A 16,288-nucleotide genomic window follows, 5' to 3' on the forward strand; every position below is an offset into this window, starting at 1 on the left:
TTTTAACAACACACCTTGCTCTGTTACAACCATTAGCTGTGTACGGGTTATATAGTAGTAGAGAGAGAAACGCAAAGTGAGGTACTTCAGCAAAAGGATAATGGGAAATTAAGCGTTTGCCATTCACATAGATACATTTCGGTTTGTTATCTAGCATTGCCGTCACGAGGAAGTGGAGAAACGTGACAAAAAATTTATTAAAATAAAATTATAAGAACGGCTGTAGGTGTTTTTTTATTTTTTGTCACGATAGTAAACGGCCGTCGTCCCAGTGACGTCCTGATAAAAGGATGGACATACAAAAGAAGTGGACAAAGTTCGGTGGAATTTAATAGGCCCAAAAAAGAGACATTCCGATGAGCCACTGTACAACCTTCTGGTACTTTGAGTACCAGATCATTCAGATACAATCCGTCACACTGATCTTACGGGAACAGTGCTAATGACAATGAAATCCGGTATAACGCGGCCATATAGCGATAGCAAAATTTGAGATCCGCTATGCAGTTACGCTCGCAGTCTCATTTTTAATGTGCCTGCATGACTAATACTGGGGCACTGTGTCATACTGAACGAGTTCCTCGCCAAACTGGCCGTCGTCACGGACACCTTGCGCCAAGGTCCTGGCAGCGAAACCCTGCCGCGGTCGGGCAGCTATATAACGGATAGCGGCCGGCACAGCTCCACAGTCAACCACCTGTACATCAAGCAACATGGTCGCCCTCAAGGTACGGGTCTATATTAGCTAGTATTCTCTAGAAGCAATGCCGTCTGTACATACTCCCGTTTCTGACCATCTGAAGCTGAGACATATAGCGTGGCAGTTGATCCACAACCATTACGTAACGCTTATTCGAACATAATTTGGCGCAGCACCAACAGTCCTTGATTTTAACTACGTCTTCGTAAGCCTAACAGTTATAAATTAGACACAGATACCTTTTCAGTCTGTTAAAAATATATTCTCAATATACTTATATAGGATTAGGCTACGCAGTTGTTATAAATTTTGAATAAACTCAATTTTGGTATTAGGCCCGGTAATTACGAAAGATTGAAACAATTAAACTATCGAGGTTCCGAGCAACATTCCAGCGGTCCTCTTCATGGCGGCTAACTACTGGATTTTAGTGAACTTCTTCCCTTATCTACTGACAACTTCGGTTGTCTGAACGCCATTGGACAGTCTACGTTCCTCTGGCAGGATACTGATAGGCAATGGCGAAGCGGCGGCTTGAATTGGAGGGAGTGTTCTCCTGCAACGAGATGTTGATATCCCACAGCATTCCTCTTGTGGCCGTTTTTTTAAACTTTTGAAACTGAGTTATATGTAAGTGTTGGCCGCAGAACAACACAAGCGGATCTGATAAACTGGAGTAGCTGGCAGCCAAAGAGTAACTTGGAGCCAACATCCGTTCATGCATGTGTTCATGCTGTTACGACGTCATCGGAGGCGCTGTGGAAATAATTAAACGCCCTAACAGCAAGGAGAATGGCTACAAGGTATCGAGTGCCTGGCTGCCAATGATCCCACTCGAGCTGGCCGCATGAGTTCGCCAGCCAGCAGCTCAGGATAAACAAGCGGCCACGAGAGATCTGCCGTGCGGCATCGACGACTTGCCGCAGGAAAATACCCCTGCGTGCAAGTTGCCGATCCGCTATCGCCTCTACCAGTCGCGTGTCACAGGAGCACAGCCAATAACCTACCGTATAGCTACTCCTCCATAGCAATCTTTACTTCGAATTGTCCAGTGGCATCCCAGAGTGTGGCGTCGGTAGCCATCTTACAAATCAGACAGTGTATGTGGGGCGACATTCACCACAATCGAGCAGCTGGTCGCCCTGAAAAGATCGCTGCAAAACAGGTCGAAACGTCGGCATTTTAGATGTTTTTGCAATATCGGTCGCTGTCCTAACGACCGCACTTTCAAATACGCGCGCCACCAGTTAGGCCACCGCCGGTTCAGTGAGCCCTCTGCCTGGCACTTAAGTGTGATTTTCGGACTATACATGTAGAAGTAGATGTAGATGTTTCCCACAGCCGCCACCGCGGCACGAGGGCGCTGCAGCGAACGATTACGCTGCTGCCAATGAGAAGCAAACATCCCCTCTCCGAAGCTCCAGCGACGGTTGTACTTAATTTCTAAAACTCATGCACTGCTCTCATTTTGCGTGTTTGCGAGCTGAATAACATTTACAGACATATATAGTGGCTCGGGTTCGTGAACTACTGTATAGCAATTGTTCTTAAGAGTGATTGATTTGTAAATCTGCGGTATCTGTGCATCCAACATTCAAAGCTACCGGTAGTAACTGACGCTGCAACTACAGCAACAAAGTTATGAACTATTTTTTACTATTTGATATTAGACGTATATTAAACTAATATCTGAATTCTCTGTATATGAACAGCATCTGTTCCTCGCTCCTGTATCCACGAAAGAACCACACAGCGCGCAATGAAGTTGCAACAGTTTTAATGTTTCACAGCGACGCGGCCCAATAACCAAACTGATTTTATTCAGACTGACACTGGTCGTGCAAGCCTACGGACATGCACTGCAATGTTGTTTACACGACGACCTGTTTTGCACTGTGCATTCTTTTCTCGAAGTCCGTTACTAATACACTGATATTGTAATTAATGAAAGAGAAAAGAAACGTGCACTTTCTGCACTGCACAGTACAGAACTCCCCGGTCGCATATTCCTGCTACAACAGCAACATCCATTGTTATGAACTATGTCAGTTTCGTGAAAGAGTTCCACTAATTCATAAGACAGAAAATATCTCAAAAGAATGGAAAATATTAATTCATTTTATTGTTGTCCTATTCATCAGTTAATTCTGTACACTACGTGATACCAACAGAGCAAGAGACGTAGAAATTATTCAGCATCATTGCATATCAAGGTATAACGTTCGTAGCGACAAGACGATCTAGGTAAATGAGGCACTTTGAATTACTTATTTGAAGGTCTGCATGGATCAATAGTTAAGTATAGTGCAGTGTGCTAACTTTAAAGTTTATTTTACTCGATCGTCACATAAATTGTTTAAAGTTTATACTGGCTTCAACTCACTGTGTCAAACTCAGCAAGGTGTCAGTATTTTCATTAGGTTCCTATTAAAGAAAATTTTTTGTGTACAGTTTCGCACAACTTAAGTCTAGTTGAGCAGCAGCATCATGAAACCACCAAAAGCTGTTGTGAATAACACTTACTGAGACGAAACTGGTTTAGATAATGTGACCATGGTCAAGTGATGGATTCCTTTAATGTGATGTAATGTTAACCCATGACTTCAACATGGTCGCTTGACCAAATTACTTGTCTGTGGATACGTATTATTTGTAGCAGTTTTTAGTAGTTCAAAGACGCCGTTCTTCAAATAAAACATAAGAAATATGTGATCAGTGTCGGGAGTCGCAAGTCAGCGATTGTGTTGTCGTCTTCCTGCGGTGTATTTACATATCAGTATGCAGCATTCGTGACCATCAGTGCCTATCCTCGAAAGTGGGGGAATTGAAACTGGGGTTTTAACTCGGTACACAATGAGGTCATTAGGGACAGAGTGAAAGCTCTGAATGTAGGAATGACCGTGAGGAAAATCAGCCATGTCGTTTTTAAAATAATTAACTCGGCATTTGTCTTAATCCGTACTGGTAACTGTACTAGGAATCTTCAATGATCCCTCAGGAGTTTATACAGGTTGGGTAAAATGAAAGTGGGATGGAAAATATTTCATTCACCTAAAGACAAGCAAACCAAATTACACCGCCTGCCATAAGTGCTTATCATGTAAGTTGTGTCGCCTTGCGGGATTAGCCGATCGGTCTCGGGCGCTGCAGTCACGGACTTTGCGGCTGGTCCCGGCGGAGGTTCGAGTCCTCTCTTGGGCATGGGTGTGTGTGTCTCTGTCCTTAGGATAATTTACGTTAAGTAGTGTGTAAGCTTAGGGACTGATGACCTTAGCAGTTCAGTCCCATAAGATTTCACACACTTTTTAACGTTTTTTTTTAAGTTGTGTCGTTTATCTTCTGACCCCATTTATATTTTACCCACTCTGTGCATTGATCATCTGCTAATGATAATGAACTCTTTTGAAACATCGTAACATTGATGTTGAAGACAATATACTAACATTCGATGTACGAACAACAACAACAAAAAAAAAAACGGGCTCGTTAACACTGGCGATAAGTTTTTTCGTCATTTGGAAGAAACTCTTTCTAAAAATTTCTCAATACGACACAAATACAACACAACTACGACTTTTCAAACTTGGCGAAGGGGCGTGGAAGTATCGGAAGAGAGGAAGCAATATTTTTTATCGGACTGAGGCGAAAACATTGGCTATTGTGTTTTGCTTTCGTGTGGTCGAGTAGTGTGGGAAATATTTCGATACATTGCCACAAAACAAAGAAACTAAATGTGGTTTATGGAGTGGGCAATATAAAAATAGCACAAGCAAAGAATCATTTGCAGGCAGGAACAGATATGGACCTTCCACAGAGCTCACCTATTATCTGAAAGAGCGCCTTCTAGATATTAAACAAGATTCGATAAGAGTGTTAAAAGTACTTCATCAGTACTTCCTACTGCAATATAAAAAATCGCACTGAGATGTTTGAGCTCTAAAAAGACTGTTCTCAAAAGCAAGATACGTTCTATCAACAACACAGTAGATTGACGAACAACTTCGGTCAAGAATATTATGTTTACAGTCCGTAGACATAGATCCTGGACATATTTATTGACTAATAACATTGGGTTTTACGCCATTTTGCTATTTCATCATTTGACTTCGATGTTAAAAGTATAAATAATTTAGTGTCGACTACTATCAACCAAGAATGATCAGACGTCAATAATTGAATCGATTTCAGTATGGATGATCTGTCAGTATTTCACATCCCTAGTATGAACTACCACTCTTCTGAATACGAATTCTACTCCTCAGTTGTCCAAATGAGCTGCATGTACATTTAAATTCTCGCAGGATGGAAAAACCTTGGCAGAAAAATACGCTGCACCAATTCAATCTCAGTCCAGTGTGTGGAGTGAGCCTCAAAGTGAGGTGTGGGTCACTGTATTGTGTGCCGTCTTTCGACAGGTCTTTGCCTTCGCCGCCGTGCTGGCCGTGGCCCGCGCCGGCTACCTGTCCGCCCCCGCTGTGTCCTACGCCGCCCCCGCCGTAGCCTACGCCGCCCCCGCCGTCGCCTACGCCGCCCCCGCGGCCGTCGCCCCCGCGGCCATCACCTCCCAGAGCTCCAACATCCTGAGGAGCTTCGGCAACCTGGGACAGGTGTCCACCTACACCAAGACTGTCGACACGCCCTACTCCAGCGTCACCAAGTCCGACGTCCGCGTCAGCAACGACGCCATCGCACACGTCGCCGCCCCCGCACTGGCCTACACCGCCCCCGCCTACTACCACTAACCACTGAGGCTGCACTTCAACCTCAGCTCTTCTGCTGATTATTTATTTTCCTTCAAGCTCTGTCATCTTCTGTAAATAAAAACTTTCTGCGACATTATTGCATGACTTTTTTATTGATCTCAGACTGTAAGAAGGTCATCAACTAACATACAAAGGCTCAGTACTCAATCATTTCGTCCTTTGACTCTCGTAAACAATTCTGTATAGGTATGGATATTCTAGATTAAATCAGTGTGATGTTAAGGAGATCGGGATGAAAGTATAAAGCATTTCTGCTACAACAGAATTATGTACCTAACATTTCCAACAGAAAATGTGTCTTATAGAACAGGGGTTCCCAACAAAATTTTCTCGAGGACCCCCTCATCGAGCATGATTGGTACCAAGTCTCATCACAGTATCATGTACCTATTAAAGTCAAATTAAGAATCTTTTTATACGTTTTCTACTTTTGGTACTTAGAAAAAACGTTGACATATTCATTGTTGGAAAAATATTGAGCTTAAAACTTTTTCAATTTAGCTATCATTGTTATTGTTAAATTTTTGATTATTGCTCAAAATCTTTGTCTTCAAATCTGTGTGTTTAGTATAACAAATGCATTATCTTCCTCTTCATCTGTAGGCCTTTCTCGTTTCACCGAACCACTTTTTAACCAACGGTCCATTTTTAACTGCGAGAACTGTAGCTTCCTCAAAAAACAACGCTTTACATACATTACTCTTTTAATACAGAATATTGAATATGTAAATAATGTTGTCTGTGAAAGTACTGAAAATAAATTAACAGTGGCCCATTGTCGTCTGCAATGCGAGTTTCCGTGTAAAGTGACTATCAGTTGTCAGCTGCAAAGAGGCACCGCGCGTAGTCTAACGGCATACAGCACAACTATTTACATATATCTAATTCTAGTTTTGCACCAGAATGTGCTAGTGTCAGTTCGCTCTAGGAAGACGCCAGACGCAGAAGTTAGCGTTCGCTAAAGCTCTGCTCATGCAGGAAGCGGCCAAAACTAAAAATCTGCTATAATACGAAATACATTTAATATATTTTTTTATTCTAATAGTGTCTTGAGGACCCCTCTGGCATAGCTGTTGGGAACCACTGTTATAGAAGATACAGAGGGTCCAAGAAATAACGCTCAGTATAAACTTGACACAAGAGATCCTGAAATTTTTGTATTATCTTGAGCTAGGGTAGAGGGTGTCAGGGATACTATGATCGTTGTGGAGTGCCATTGACAGAAACAGAGGTTTTCTCATTGCAGCGAAATATTTTCACAAAATTTCAATCAATGATTTATCTCAATGGAATACTTGTATCACCTCTATATCTGCAAAGGTGTCTGTGCTTGTTTTGAAAATGAGCTTTGTGAAACTAAACATTAATTTTGCTGTGAAATAAGAACAAGAACAGTTGCCGAAGCAACGGCAGACTGATTGAAAGTGCACATGTTTACACGTCTGTAAATTTAAACTCTGTTGCAGCGTTGCGATGTTGTTACGTTTACTTAAAGTGCTCTTTTCTGTTCTTAACTGCACTGTGACTTGCTAGTCAGTTAGTGTGTGACAATGTAAGCAGTAGGTCGTGAGTATTCGGTAGCATTTGCCAATGCAGAAAAAGCCGACATGCTCAAGGCTTAAGGAGAATGTAAGAAGAATGCACTTCATTCTTGTACAGTTTATGTGGCAAGACATCCCAATAGACATCAATCATCTCAGCAATTATTTGTCAGTTTCTTGAGCGATTTATGTGAAAGTCGTTGTGTAGCACCGAGACAACTTAACAGAAGAAAACAATGTCGACAGAAGAGGGGAAATCAATTACTGCTGTTGCAGTTGATCCACATCTTATCTCCCGTGCCACGAAGAAATGGCATGAGAAAGGCTAGTGTTCTACTCATTCGCCATCGATATAAGTTCCATCCCTATCACATCTCTCTCCATCAAGAGCTGGATGGAAACGATTATCAGAATCGAGTTAACTTCTGCGTGTGGGCATTAAGACAGAATACTCCAGATGTATCATGCATCTTGTTTAGTGATGTAGCTACACTTACCAATCATGGCCAGGTAAACAGCCGAAAGATGCACTGATGACCTGTTGACAATCGCAGTTGGCTTCGTCAGGTGGGACGTGAACGTCCGTTGAGTGTAAAAGGTGGTATGGGATGTTGAACTATCAGTTCATAGGCTCATTTTTCATAGACGGAACACTGAAAGCACACAAGTATCGACGCCTTCCAACAGACCACCTTCCACCGATACTAGAAGATGTTCCTCTGGAGACTAGGAGGAACCTGTGGTACCAACGTGATGCCTGTCCAGTCCTCAGTGCAAGAATTACTACAGCATGTCTTCACGAACTGTTTCCAAATGTTTGGACTGGACGCCGAGGACGTTTACCTTGGCCGACCCTGACGATAGCAGAGATTTTTCTGTGGAGAAAGCTGAAAGACACTGTCTACACCCGATGATGTGCAAAGACATATTACTGGAGTCTCCCCGGACATCTCCGCTCACTTGTTGGCACGTGTGCAGCAGTCGCTCCATACCAGACTGGAAGCGTGTACTACCGCTGCCGCTACTCATTTTCAACACAACCTGTGATGGTCATTTGTCTCATTACTGCTCGGAATCCATAAATAATGTATGCACTGTGTTGTTGTTGCGGTCTTCAGTCCTGAGACTGGTTTGATGCAGCTCTCCATGCTACTCTATCTTGTGCAAGCTTCTTCATCTCCCAGTACCTACTGCAATCTACATCCTTCTGAATCTGCTTAGTGTATTCATCTCTTGGTCTCCCTCTACGATTTTTACCCTCAACTCTGCTCTCCATTACTAAATTGGTGATCCCTTGATGCCTTAAAATATGTCCTACCAACAGATCCCTTCTTCTGGTCAAGTTGTGCCACAAATTTCTCTTCTCCCCAATTCTATTCAATACCTCCTCATTAGTTATGTGATCTACCTATCGAATCTTCAGCATTCTTCTGTAGCACCATACTTCAAAAGCTTCTGTTCTCTTCTTGTTTAAACTATTTATTGTCCACGTTTCACTTCCATCCATGGCTCCACTCCATACAAATACTTTCAGAAGCGACTTTGTGACACTTAACTCTCTACTCGATGTTAACAAATTTCTCTTCTTCAGAAACACTATTCTTGCCATTGCCAGTCTACATTTTATATCCTCTCTACTTTCACCATCATCAGTTATTTTGCTCCCAAAATAGAAAAAATTCATTACTACTTTAAGCGTCTCATTTCCTAATCTAATTCCCCCAGCATCACCCGATTTAATTCGACTACATTCCATATCGTCGTTTTGCTTTTGTTGATGCTCATCTTAGATCCTCCTTTCAAGACACCGTCCATTCCGTCTAACTGCTATTCTAGGTCCTTTGCTGTCTCTGACAGAATTACAGTGTCATCGTCGAACCTCAAAGTTTTTATTTCTTCTCCATTAATTTTAATACCTACTCCGAATATTTCTTTTGTTTCCTCTACTGCTTGCTCAGTATACAGATTGAATAACATCAGGGGTAGACTACAACCCTGTCTCACTCCCTGCCCAACTATTGCTTCCCTTTCATGCCCCTCGACTCTTATAACTACCATCTGGTTTCTGTAGAAATTGTAAATAGCCTTTCGCTCCCTGTATTTTACCCCTGCCACCTTCAGAATTTGAAAGAGAATATTCCAGTCAACATTATCAAAAGCTTTCTCTAAGTCTAAAAATGCCAGAAACGTAGGTTTGCCTTTCCTTAATCTATTTTCTAAGATAAGTCGTAGGGTCAGTATTGCCTGGTGTGTTGCAACATTTGTACAGAATCCAAATAGATCTTCTCCGAGGTCGGCTTCTACTAGTTTTTCCATTCCTCTGTAAAGAATTAGTGTTAGTATTTTGCAGCCGTTGCTTATTTAACTGATAGTTCGGTAATTTTCACATCTGTCAACACCTGCTTTCTTAGAGATTGGAATTATTATATTCTTCTCGAAGTCTGAGGGTATTTCGCCTGTCTCATACATCTTGTTCACCAGATGGTAGAGTTTTGTCAGGGCTGGCTCTCCCAAGGCTATCAGTAGTATGTATGCACTTGTGTTGCTATTTAGTTTGTGTCACCACAGGTATTGCACAAATATCCGTGGTGGAACTTTTCAAAAGACGGTATCTCGTAAACGACTCGCACTAGAAACCTGCAACAGACAGCACTGATCATCTAATGACACTACTTTTAGTTTGTTGATGTCAACAGTCATCGTTTCAGTTAAAGATATGTATATTTGCACAAAAAATACACATTCTCTGTACTATTACAATCTGTTGAGTGGCTAACAATACGTGTCCCTGACCAGCAATCCACTCTGTGAAAACCGCACATCACTAGCACTTTCTATTTCCGCAATATTTACAGTGCAAGTTTTAGGTGATTCATATTGTATATGGTACACACCGTGGTCGTAAACATCCTGAAAATCGTGTACGGGTGTTTCAGGGTTAATTTGCTGAGAAACAACTGTTAGATAAAAATTTCTGTATGTTGTGCCGTTTGCTGCTCAGTTAACACTGAAATTAACAAACCAGTCCGTTGCGCACCATCCAGAGATAGTGTGACCAAACGTGTTCTTTGGTTTCCTTAAACCGAACGAGGGAGCGATAGGAAGCTTAGACACTAGGGCGGTAGTAAGGATCGAACCCGAGCGAAAGGCAGAGCAGTCTCGTACGTAATCATCTACTCTATGAGAGCAACTGATGCTAATTGTATGTGGCAGGCGGCTTGAATTTGCGCACACAACGGCCTGATTGGCTAATTTAAATGCTAATTAACTCGGGAAAGGCGCACCGTGTTGTATTTGTTACTTAGCAATTAATTCTCAGCACATTATGTCACTGGCCCACAATTTTTCGCGATTGGTTCCAAGACCATCCTGGGCAATGAATGAATTCTGCTACCTAGATCGCCCCACATGAATACAGTCGAACATTTAAGGGAAATAATCGAGAGTTCACTTCGTGCACAAAATCCTGCACCGGCAACACCTCTGTAGTTATGGACGGCTATAGGAGTAGCATGGCTCAATATTTTTGTTGAGGACTTCAGAGGTATTTCTGAGTCCATACCACGTCGAGATGCTGCACTGAAGATCTGACACGATATTACGAGGTTACGAGGTATCGCACGACACGACTTTTGTCACCTCGGTGCTCGGTGGATTTCCCCCTCCCCTCCCCCTTCCCACCGGCTAGCCCACCGCTTTAACCACGAGGTGATGGTCACAAACACATCGAAGGAAGTGTCTCACATTTCCATTACCTTTTATTTCGGCAAAGCCTTTGTACCACGTGACTATGTTGCAACGCCTTCTTCAGTTTGCTCTCACTCGGTACGAGGATTCAGAGATTTTTAGTTATAGTGCCAACAGTACTTACGCCATAAATCTTATGCTACCAAAACTCACCCAGAGCGAGCATAAGACAAAGTAGTGCATTGATTTAGTCAGTGTGGTCCTCCTTTTATTCGAAATGTCATGACGATCTCACACAGTTCAGTAAGGCATATATGGCAGAGGGGTAGGACTACATCGCAATTCATTCTGGATACATGCCACATCGAGACGTGGCTTTTTCAAATACAGAAGGTGCTGTCATAAAATATAACCCTCTTACCCATCTGGTATTGCCCGTTTTACTCTTGAAGTGTACATACTTGTCGACAGACACATGAATTTCAGACACTGACGACTCTACGAAGCAGTCAGTTACCCCCTTTCAACAATATTTAAAATCTTCCAGTCAATAGGCTCAAAAATATTGTAATTGCAAAACATGAAAATAATACATTGTATAATACGCGTTTTTATTTCAAAATACTGGAAAGTGGACTATGGAATAGAAAGAAATATTTACATTACTCTAATACCTGCAGGAAGTCAGCATTTTAGGGTAGATATCGGTGATTTTGTTTTCCTACTCATTACACGTTTCATATATGTTATGTTTTGCACGAATTAAACCATATCCAGATTTAACACTAAAACAGAGGACTGTTGCGCTGTCATCAACTGGTGTGCATCTTTGTTTATAAAACAACAAGTGGCAAGTCAGCTCTGAGCAGGGTGATTATAATTAAAGTTAGTTTCAAACCAATGTAGAAATAACACCACTGGTCAGAATGAAGTCAAATTGCAACGGAATACTATCGGAGAAGGGGGAAAACTTACGGCAGAAGAAAAATAAATAGTTACAAAATGTAGCAATAGATGGCACTGTAATCATCATAACTTAATAGTGGTCGACTACAAATAACAAATGAATCATACTACAATGCTTAAGGTGTACATTTGACATTAAACAAACTGTACTACTCAGTGTGCATGGGTATACAGGTGTAATACTGTTATTTACGTAAGTCTGTCCACCACGCAAGGTCATATCACTTCGGATGGGAAAAATCTGTTTTCAATTGTCTTGAGGCCAAAAACTGCATAAAAAGCACCCTTCCTTCCAACTGTAACCTGGCCTTGTTCCCCCCCACCCTTCTCTGGAGCCCCCTTTTACCTCTCCCCTCCTTCTCCCTCCTTGAGTCCCTGCACCCCCTCCTTGACTGCTTCCCTACCACATTCTTCCCTCCCCAGACCTTCTTTATGAATCGCTAGTAAATAAAGGAAATTCTTACGAAAAAGTTTTGAAAATAAATTCACGTTTCTGTGACACTGATGGTTCTTCAACTACACGGGAACGTGAGCAAAAAAATTTCTGATCTCTTTTCTTCTACAATCTTTCCAGGCTACATTTATCTCTTGGCATCTCTCTCATATAGATGCGTGTAATTGAAAAATGAAAAATTCGCGGTCGGAAATATTTAAAATACTCCAGTTCATTGCCCCATAGTCAAAAGACTTGCAAGGAGAAACCTAAGCACTGCAGAAGAGATAATCTGAGACAAATATTACTAGGAGAAACCTAAATACTCCAGAAGAGAGAATCTGAGACTTATATTTCGGCGGAAGGAGGGTGGTGGTAAACGTATATTATTACAGAAATGAAGCAAGCGAAAAGGAATGCAAATGGCTAAAAACGAGACTGTCAGTAAATGCATAGTGGCTAAGTAGGAATGGCAAGAGGGAAATTGTAAGGATTTGGAAGCATATATATAACTAGGCGAAAGATAGACATCGCCTACAGGAAAACTGAAGAGCCCTTTCGAGAAAAGAGAAGCATCTTTATGAATATCAAGAGCCCAGATGCAAAAGCCAGTCCTAAACAAAGAAAGGAAAGATGAAAAGTGGAAGGCGTATATGTAGGAATTACAAAAAGGAGATGAACTTGAGGGCAATAGTATATACAAGGAAGATAAACTTAAAGGCAGTATTATAGAAATGGAAGAGGACGTACATGAAAATGAGGTGGAATACATGATATTTAGAGAAGAATTTGATAGAGCACTGAAAGACTTAAGTCAAAATAAGGCCCCTAGAGTTGATTATATTCCGCCTTGAGGGAGCAAGCCATGAAAAGACTATTCCATCCAGCGTGCAAGATGTATACCCTCCGACTTCAAGAGGAAACTAATAATACCAGTTCCAAAAATAGTAGGTTTTGACACATGTGCATATTAACAGACTATCAGTTTAATTAGTCATGTTTTTGAAATATTAACACAAATTCTTTACAGGCGAATGGAAAAACCGCTAGCAGCCATCCTCATGGAAGATCTGTTTGGATTTTGGAGAAATGCAGGAACACGCGAGGTTAACTCTGACCGTACAACGTATCTTAGAAGATAGGTTAAGGAAAGGCAAGCCTACGTTCATAGCATTTGTAGACTTAGAAAACGTTTTTGACAATGTTCACAGGAATATCGTCTTTGAAATTCTGAAGGTAGCAAGAGTAAAATACAAGGAGCAAAAGATAATTTACAACAGGGCCAGATGGCAGTAATAAGAGTCGAAGGGAAGCTGTGATTGAGAAGAGAGGGAGCTATAATTGTAGCCTGTCCCCGACACTATTCGGTCTACACACTGAGCAAGTACTAATGGAAACCAAAGAAAAATTTGGAAGGAATTAATGTTCAGGGGGAAGAAATAAATGACACTACAGTAGATGAAGAGGCTAGCACACAATAAATAAACATGGACAGCTGTATCAAATCACTCTTCATACTGAAGACCACAACAACAGAGAAATGAAATTTCATAGAGGAAAAGGAAGTGTAGGGAAAATATACGAGCAGGTTCCTTACTGGATCACCAACAGAAAATTTTATTTCCTGGCTAAATTTCCAGACCTTATTTTCTGATGTCCAAAAAGAGAGAGACCATCGATATGTTGCATCTATGGATCGGAGTTCTTATGTTATTTAACGCCTTTATTGCGTACCAGTTTTACAAGTAACAACATGTTCAAATGAGAACCACACATTCGCCTTTGATATCACTGATGATAGTTAAAGTTGACACAGGTGACAGGGACAGATTAATGTAGACGTGTAATGCATCTACATGAGGCTGATCTGCAGAAAGGTTAACGACATTATACACTGATTCCGAAAATCTGTTAGAAACGGTTTTTAGATAACTGCTCAAGGCTTGTAGTTGGTCTATGTGCCAACAGTAATGCACAATGGAGGCATCAGTGGGCACAGAGGAAGCAAACTGACAGACAGTCTGTTATTTAACTTTTTCTAAATCTTCATTCATTTATGTAATTAAACATTTTCAGTAAGCATTACAAATTCTGAATTTAAGTCAATTCTTTTTACCATACCTAATTATACATGCAACTGTATCATTACATATATTTTCATTAAAAATTGCAAGTAATTTCACTGATGTTTTTTGAGTAGTTACAACATTCATTATTCTAGACATATTTCTTCCATAATTAGGATAATTTTGATTAAAATGGAATGGACTAACATTTACATCTTTTTTAAATTGTGTTATTCTTTTAAAATCTTTGAATGGACCATAAGTTTTTAAAAAGTTACGCAGCAGTCAAGTTTCAATAATTATTGAGGAAAAATTTCATTTTATCTATTATTACATAGATATTATGTAATTTAAAATGATCGAATAAAGAAGAGTCATTAATCAATAATTTTATCGGTTAGTTTGGTAAACAATGAAAATAAAGTAAAACATATCAAATTCAGCAGAATTACAATAATTCTTAATAAGTAGTTCAAAATTTCTTTTTTCATGTAATCCAGCAAATTCATTTGTTTGTAGTTCCAATAATTCTAATGGATAAAGAATTTCATTTTGCTTCTTATTAATTTTACCATTGTTATTACTATATCTTTCCATATCTAATTCATTTAATAAAGATAAAGTTAATTAAATAACAGCTCATGAAATAAATGGCTGTTCTATTGGAGACAAAATATTGTTTCCTTGTTTAACTGTAATAACAGCCAACAATTTTAATACATAATTATCAAATACTTTAATAATCGATTTACCATCATGTGCCAAAAATCTCTTCCATCTCTTTGAATAATATCAAATGTCATATAAATTTGGGGACGATTAGGGTGAATCCAACCATCACCAATATTAATATTAATCCTTGTAAGGAAGATATTAATATTTTTTGTTTTCGTATTTATGGAAAATGAGTAAAATTGCTAACTCTCAAATTTGTTCATTGTTTATCAATGGAAAAAGTTATTAATTTTCTTTTAATATTACTGTTACATATGCTCCATTGAAGTCAGTCAAATCAGGATTTTCATCAATTATAGTTACTTCCAAATTCTGAATAGTATCAAAAATTGGAATATTTATAGGATGATTTGATTCATAAATTATTGGTTCTAGTAATTCAGTATTTGGTTTGAATGAAGAAGTAATGGTATTTTCTCTATGCAAATAATCATTACGTTTAACAAACATTATATCAGGGAAATTAGGATTAATGTTCATTAAGTGAAATTAAACAATTTTAGAAACATTGTTAGCAACATTTTTTCATTATCTTCAATAATTTGGTTATTAAATTCTAAAACTTCTGAAATTCTATCTCCTTCATCCATAAATAATTTAACATGACTTTCAATAACTCTATCAAAAATTTTGTCTTCTTTATTACTCGTATCAGGTTTTATGATTGAATATACTTCTCTAAATTTCTCAAACTATATTTGCAAACAGGAACTTCTATCGTTTCTTACTTAGCATACAATTAACTACTCTTTCATGTAATATTTGAAGTAGGAAAACACCTTTAAAGTTCCTCTTATTGGAATAGTTTTTTTTCTTCATAAGAAATGAAGTATCACTCAATGGAAATAATTTACTCGTTATTGTTAATAAAAATTATGTAAGTAAATGACAGATTGGGAACCAAAAATTTATATTTTAACAGTGAGAGAGTACAGAATTTTGATGAATTTATGTGTGGACATTTGTATCTATTCATTTTAAAACTACACTCCTGGAAATTGAAATAAGAACACCGTGAATTCATTGTCCCTGGAAGGGGAAACTTTATTGACACATTCCTGGGGTCAGATACATCACATGATCACACTGACAGAACCACAGGCACATAGACACAGGCAACAGAGCATGCACAATGTCGACACTAGTACAGTGTATATCCACCTTTCGCAGCAATGCAGGCTGCTATTCTCCCATGGAGACGATCCTAGAGATGCTGGATGTAGTCCTGTGGAATGGCTTGCCATGCCATTTCCACCTGGCGCCTCAGTTGGACCAGCGTTCGTGCTGGACGTGCAGACCGCGTGAGACGACGCTTCATCCAGTCCCAAACATGCTCAATGGGGGACAGATCCGGAGATCTTGCTGGCCAGGGTAGTTGACTTACACCTTATAGAGCA

General features: G+C 39.9%; 1 protein-coding gene across 1 annotated transcript; it reads left to right on the top strand.

Moving 5' to 3' along the window:
- The first annotated feature begins 700 nt into the window (after positions 1–700).
- LOC126335226 (cuticle protein 67-like) lies at positions 701–5,539 on the top strand. Its single transcript, XM_049998268.1, has 2 exons — positions 701–728; positions 5,116–5,539. The coding sequence occupies exons 1-2, from the start codon at positions 714–716 to the stop codon at positions 5,440–5,442; spliced, it is 342 nt and encodes a 113-aa protein (XP_049854225.1). The 5' UTR covers positions 701–713; the 3' UTR covers positions 5,443–5,539.
- Positions 5,540–16,288: the final 10,749 nt, after the last annotated feature.

The sequence above is a fragment of the Schistocerca gregaria genome, chromosome 1 (genome assembly GCF_023897955.1).
Source record: "Schistocerca gregaria isolate iqSchGreg1 chromosome 1, iqSchGreg1.2, whole genome shotgun sequence".
Lineage (NCBI taxonomy): Eukaryota > Metazoa > Arthropoda > Insecta > Orthoptera > Acrididae > Schistocerca > Schistocerca gregaria.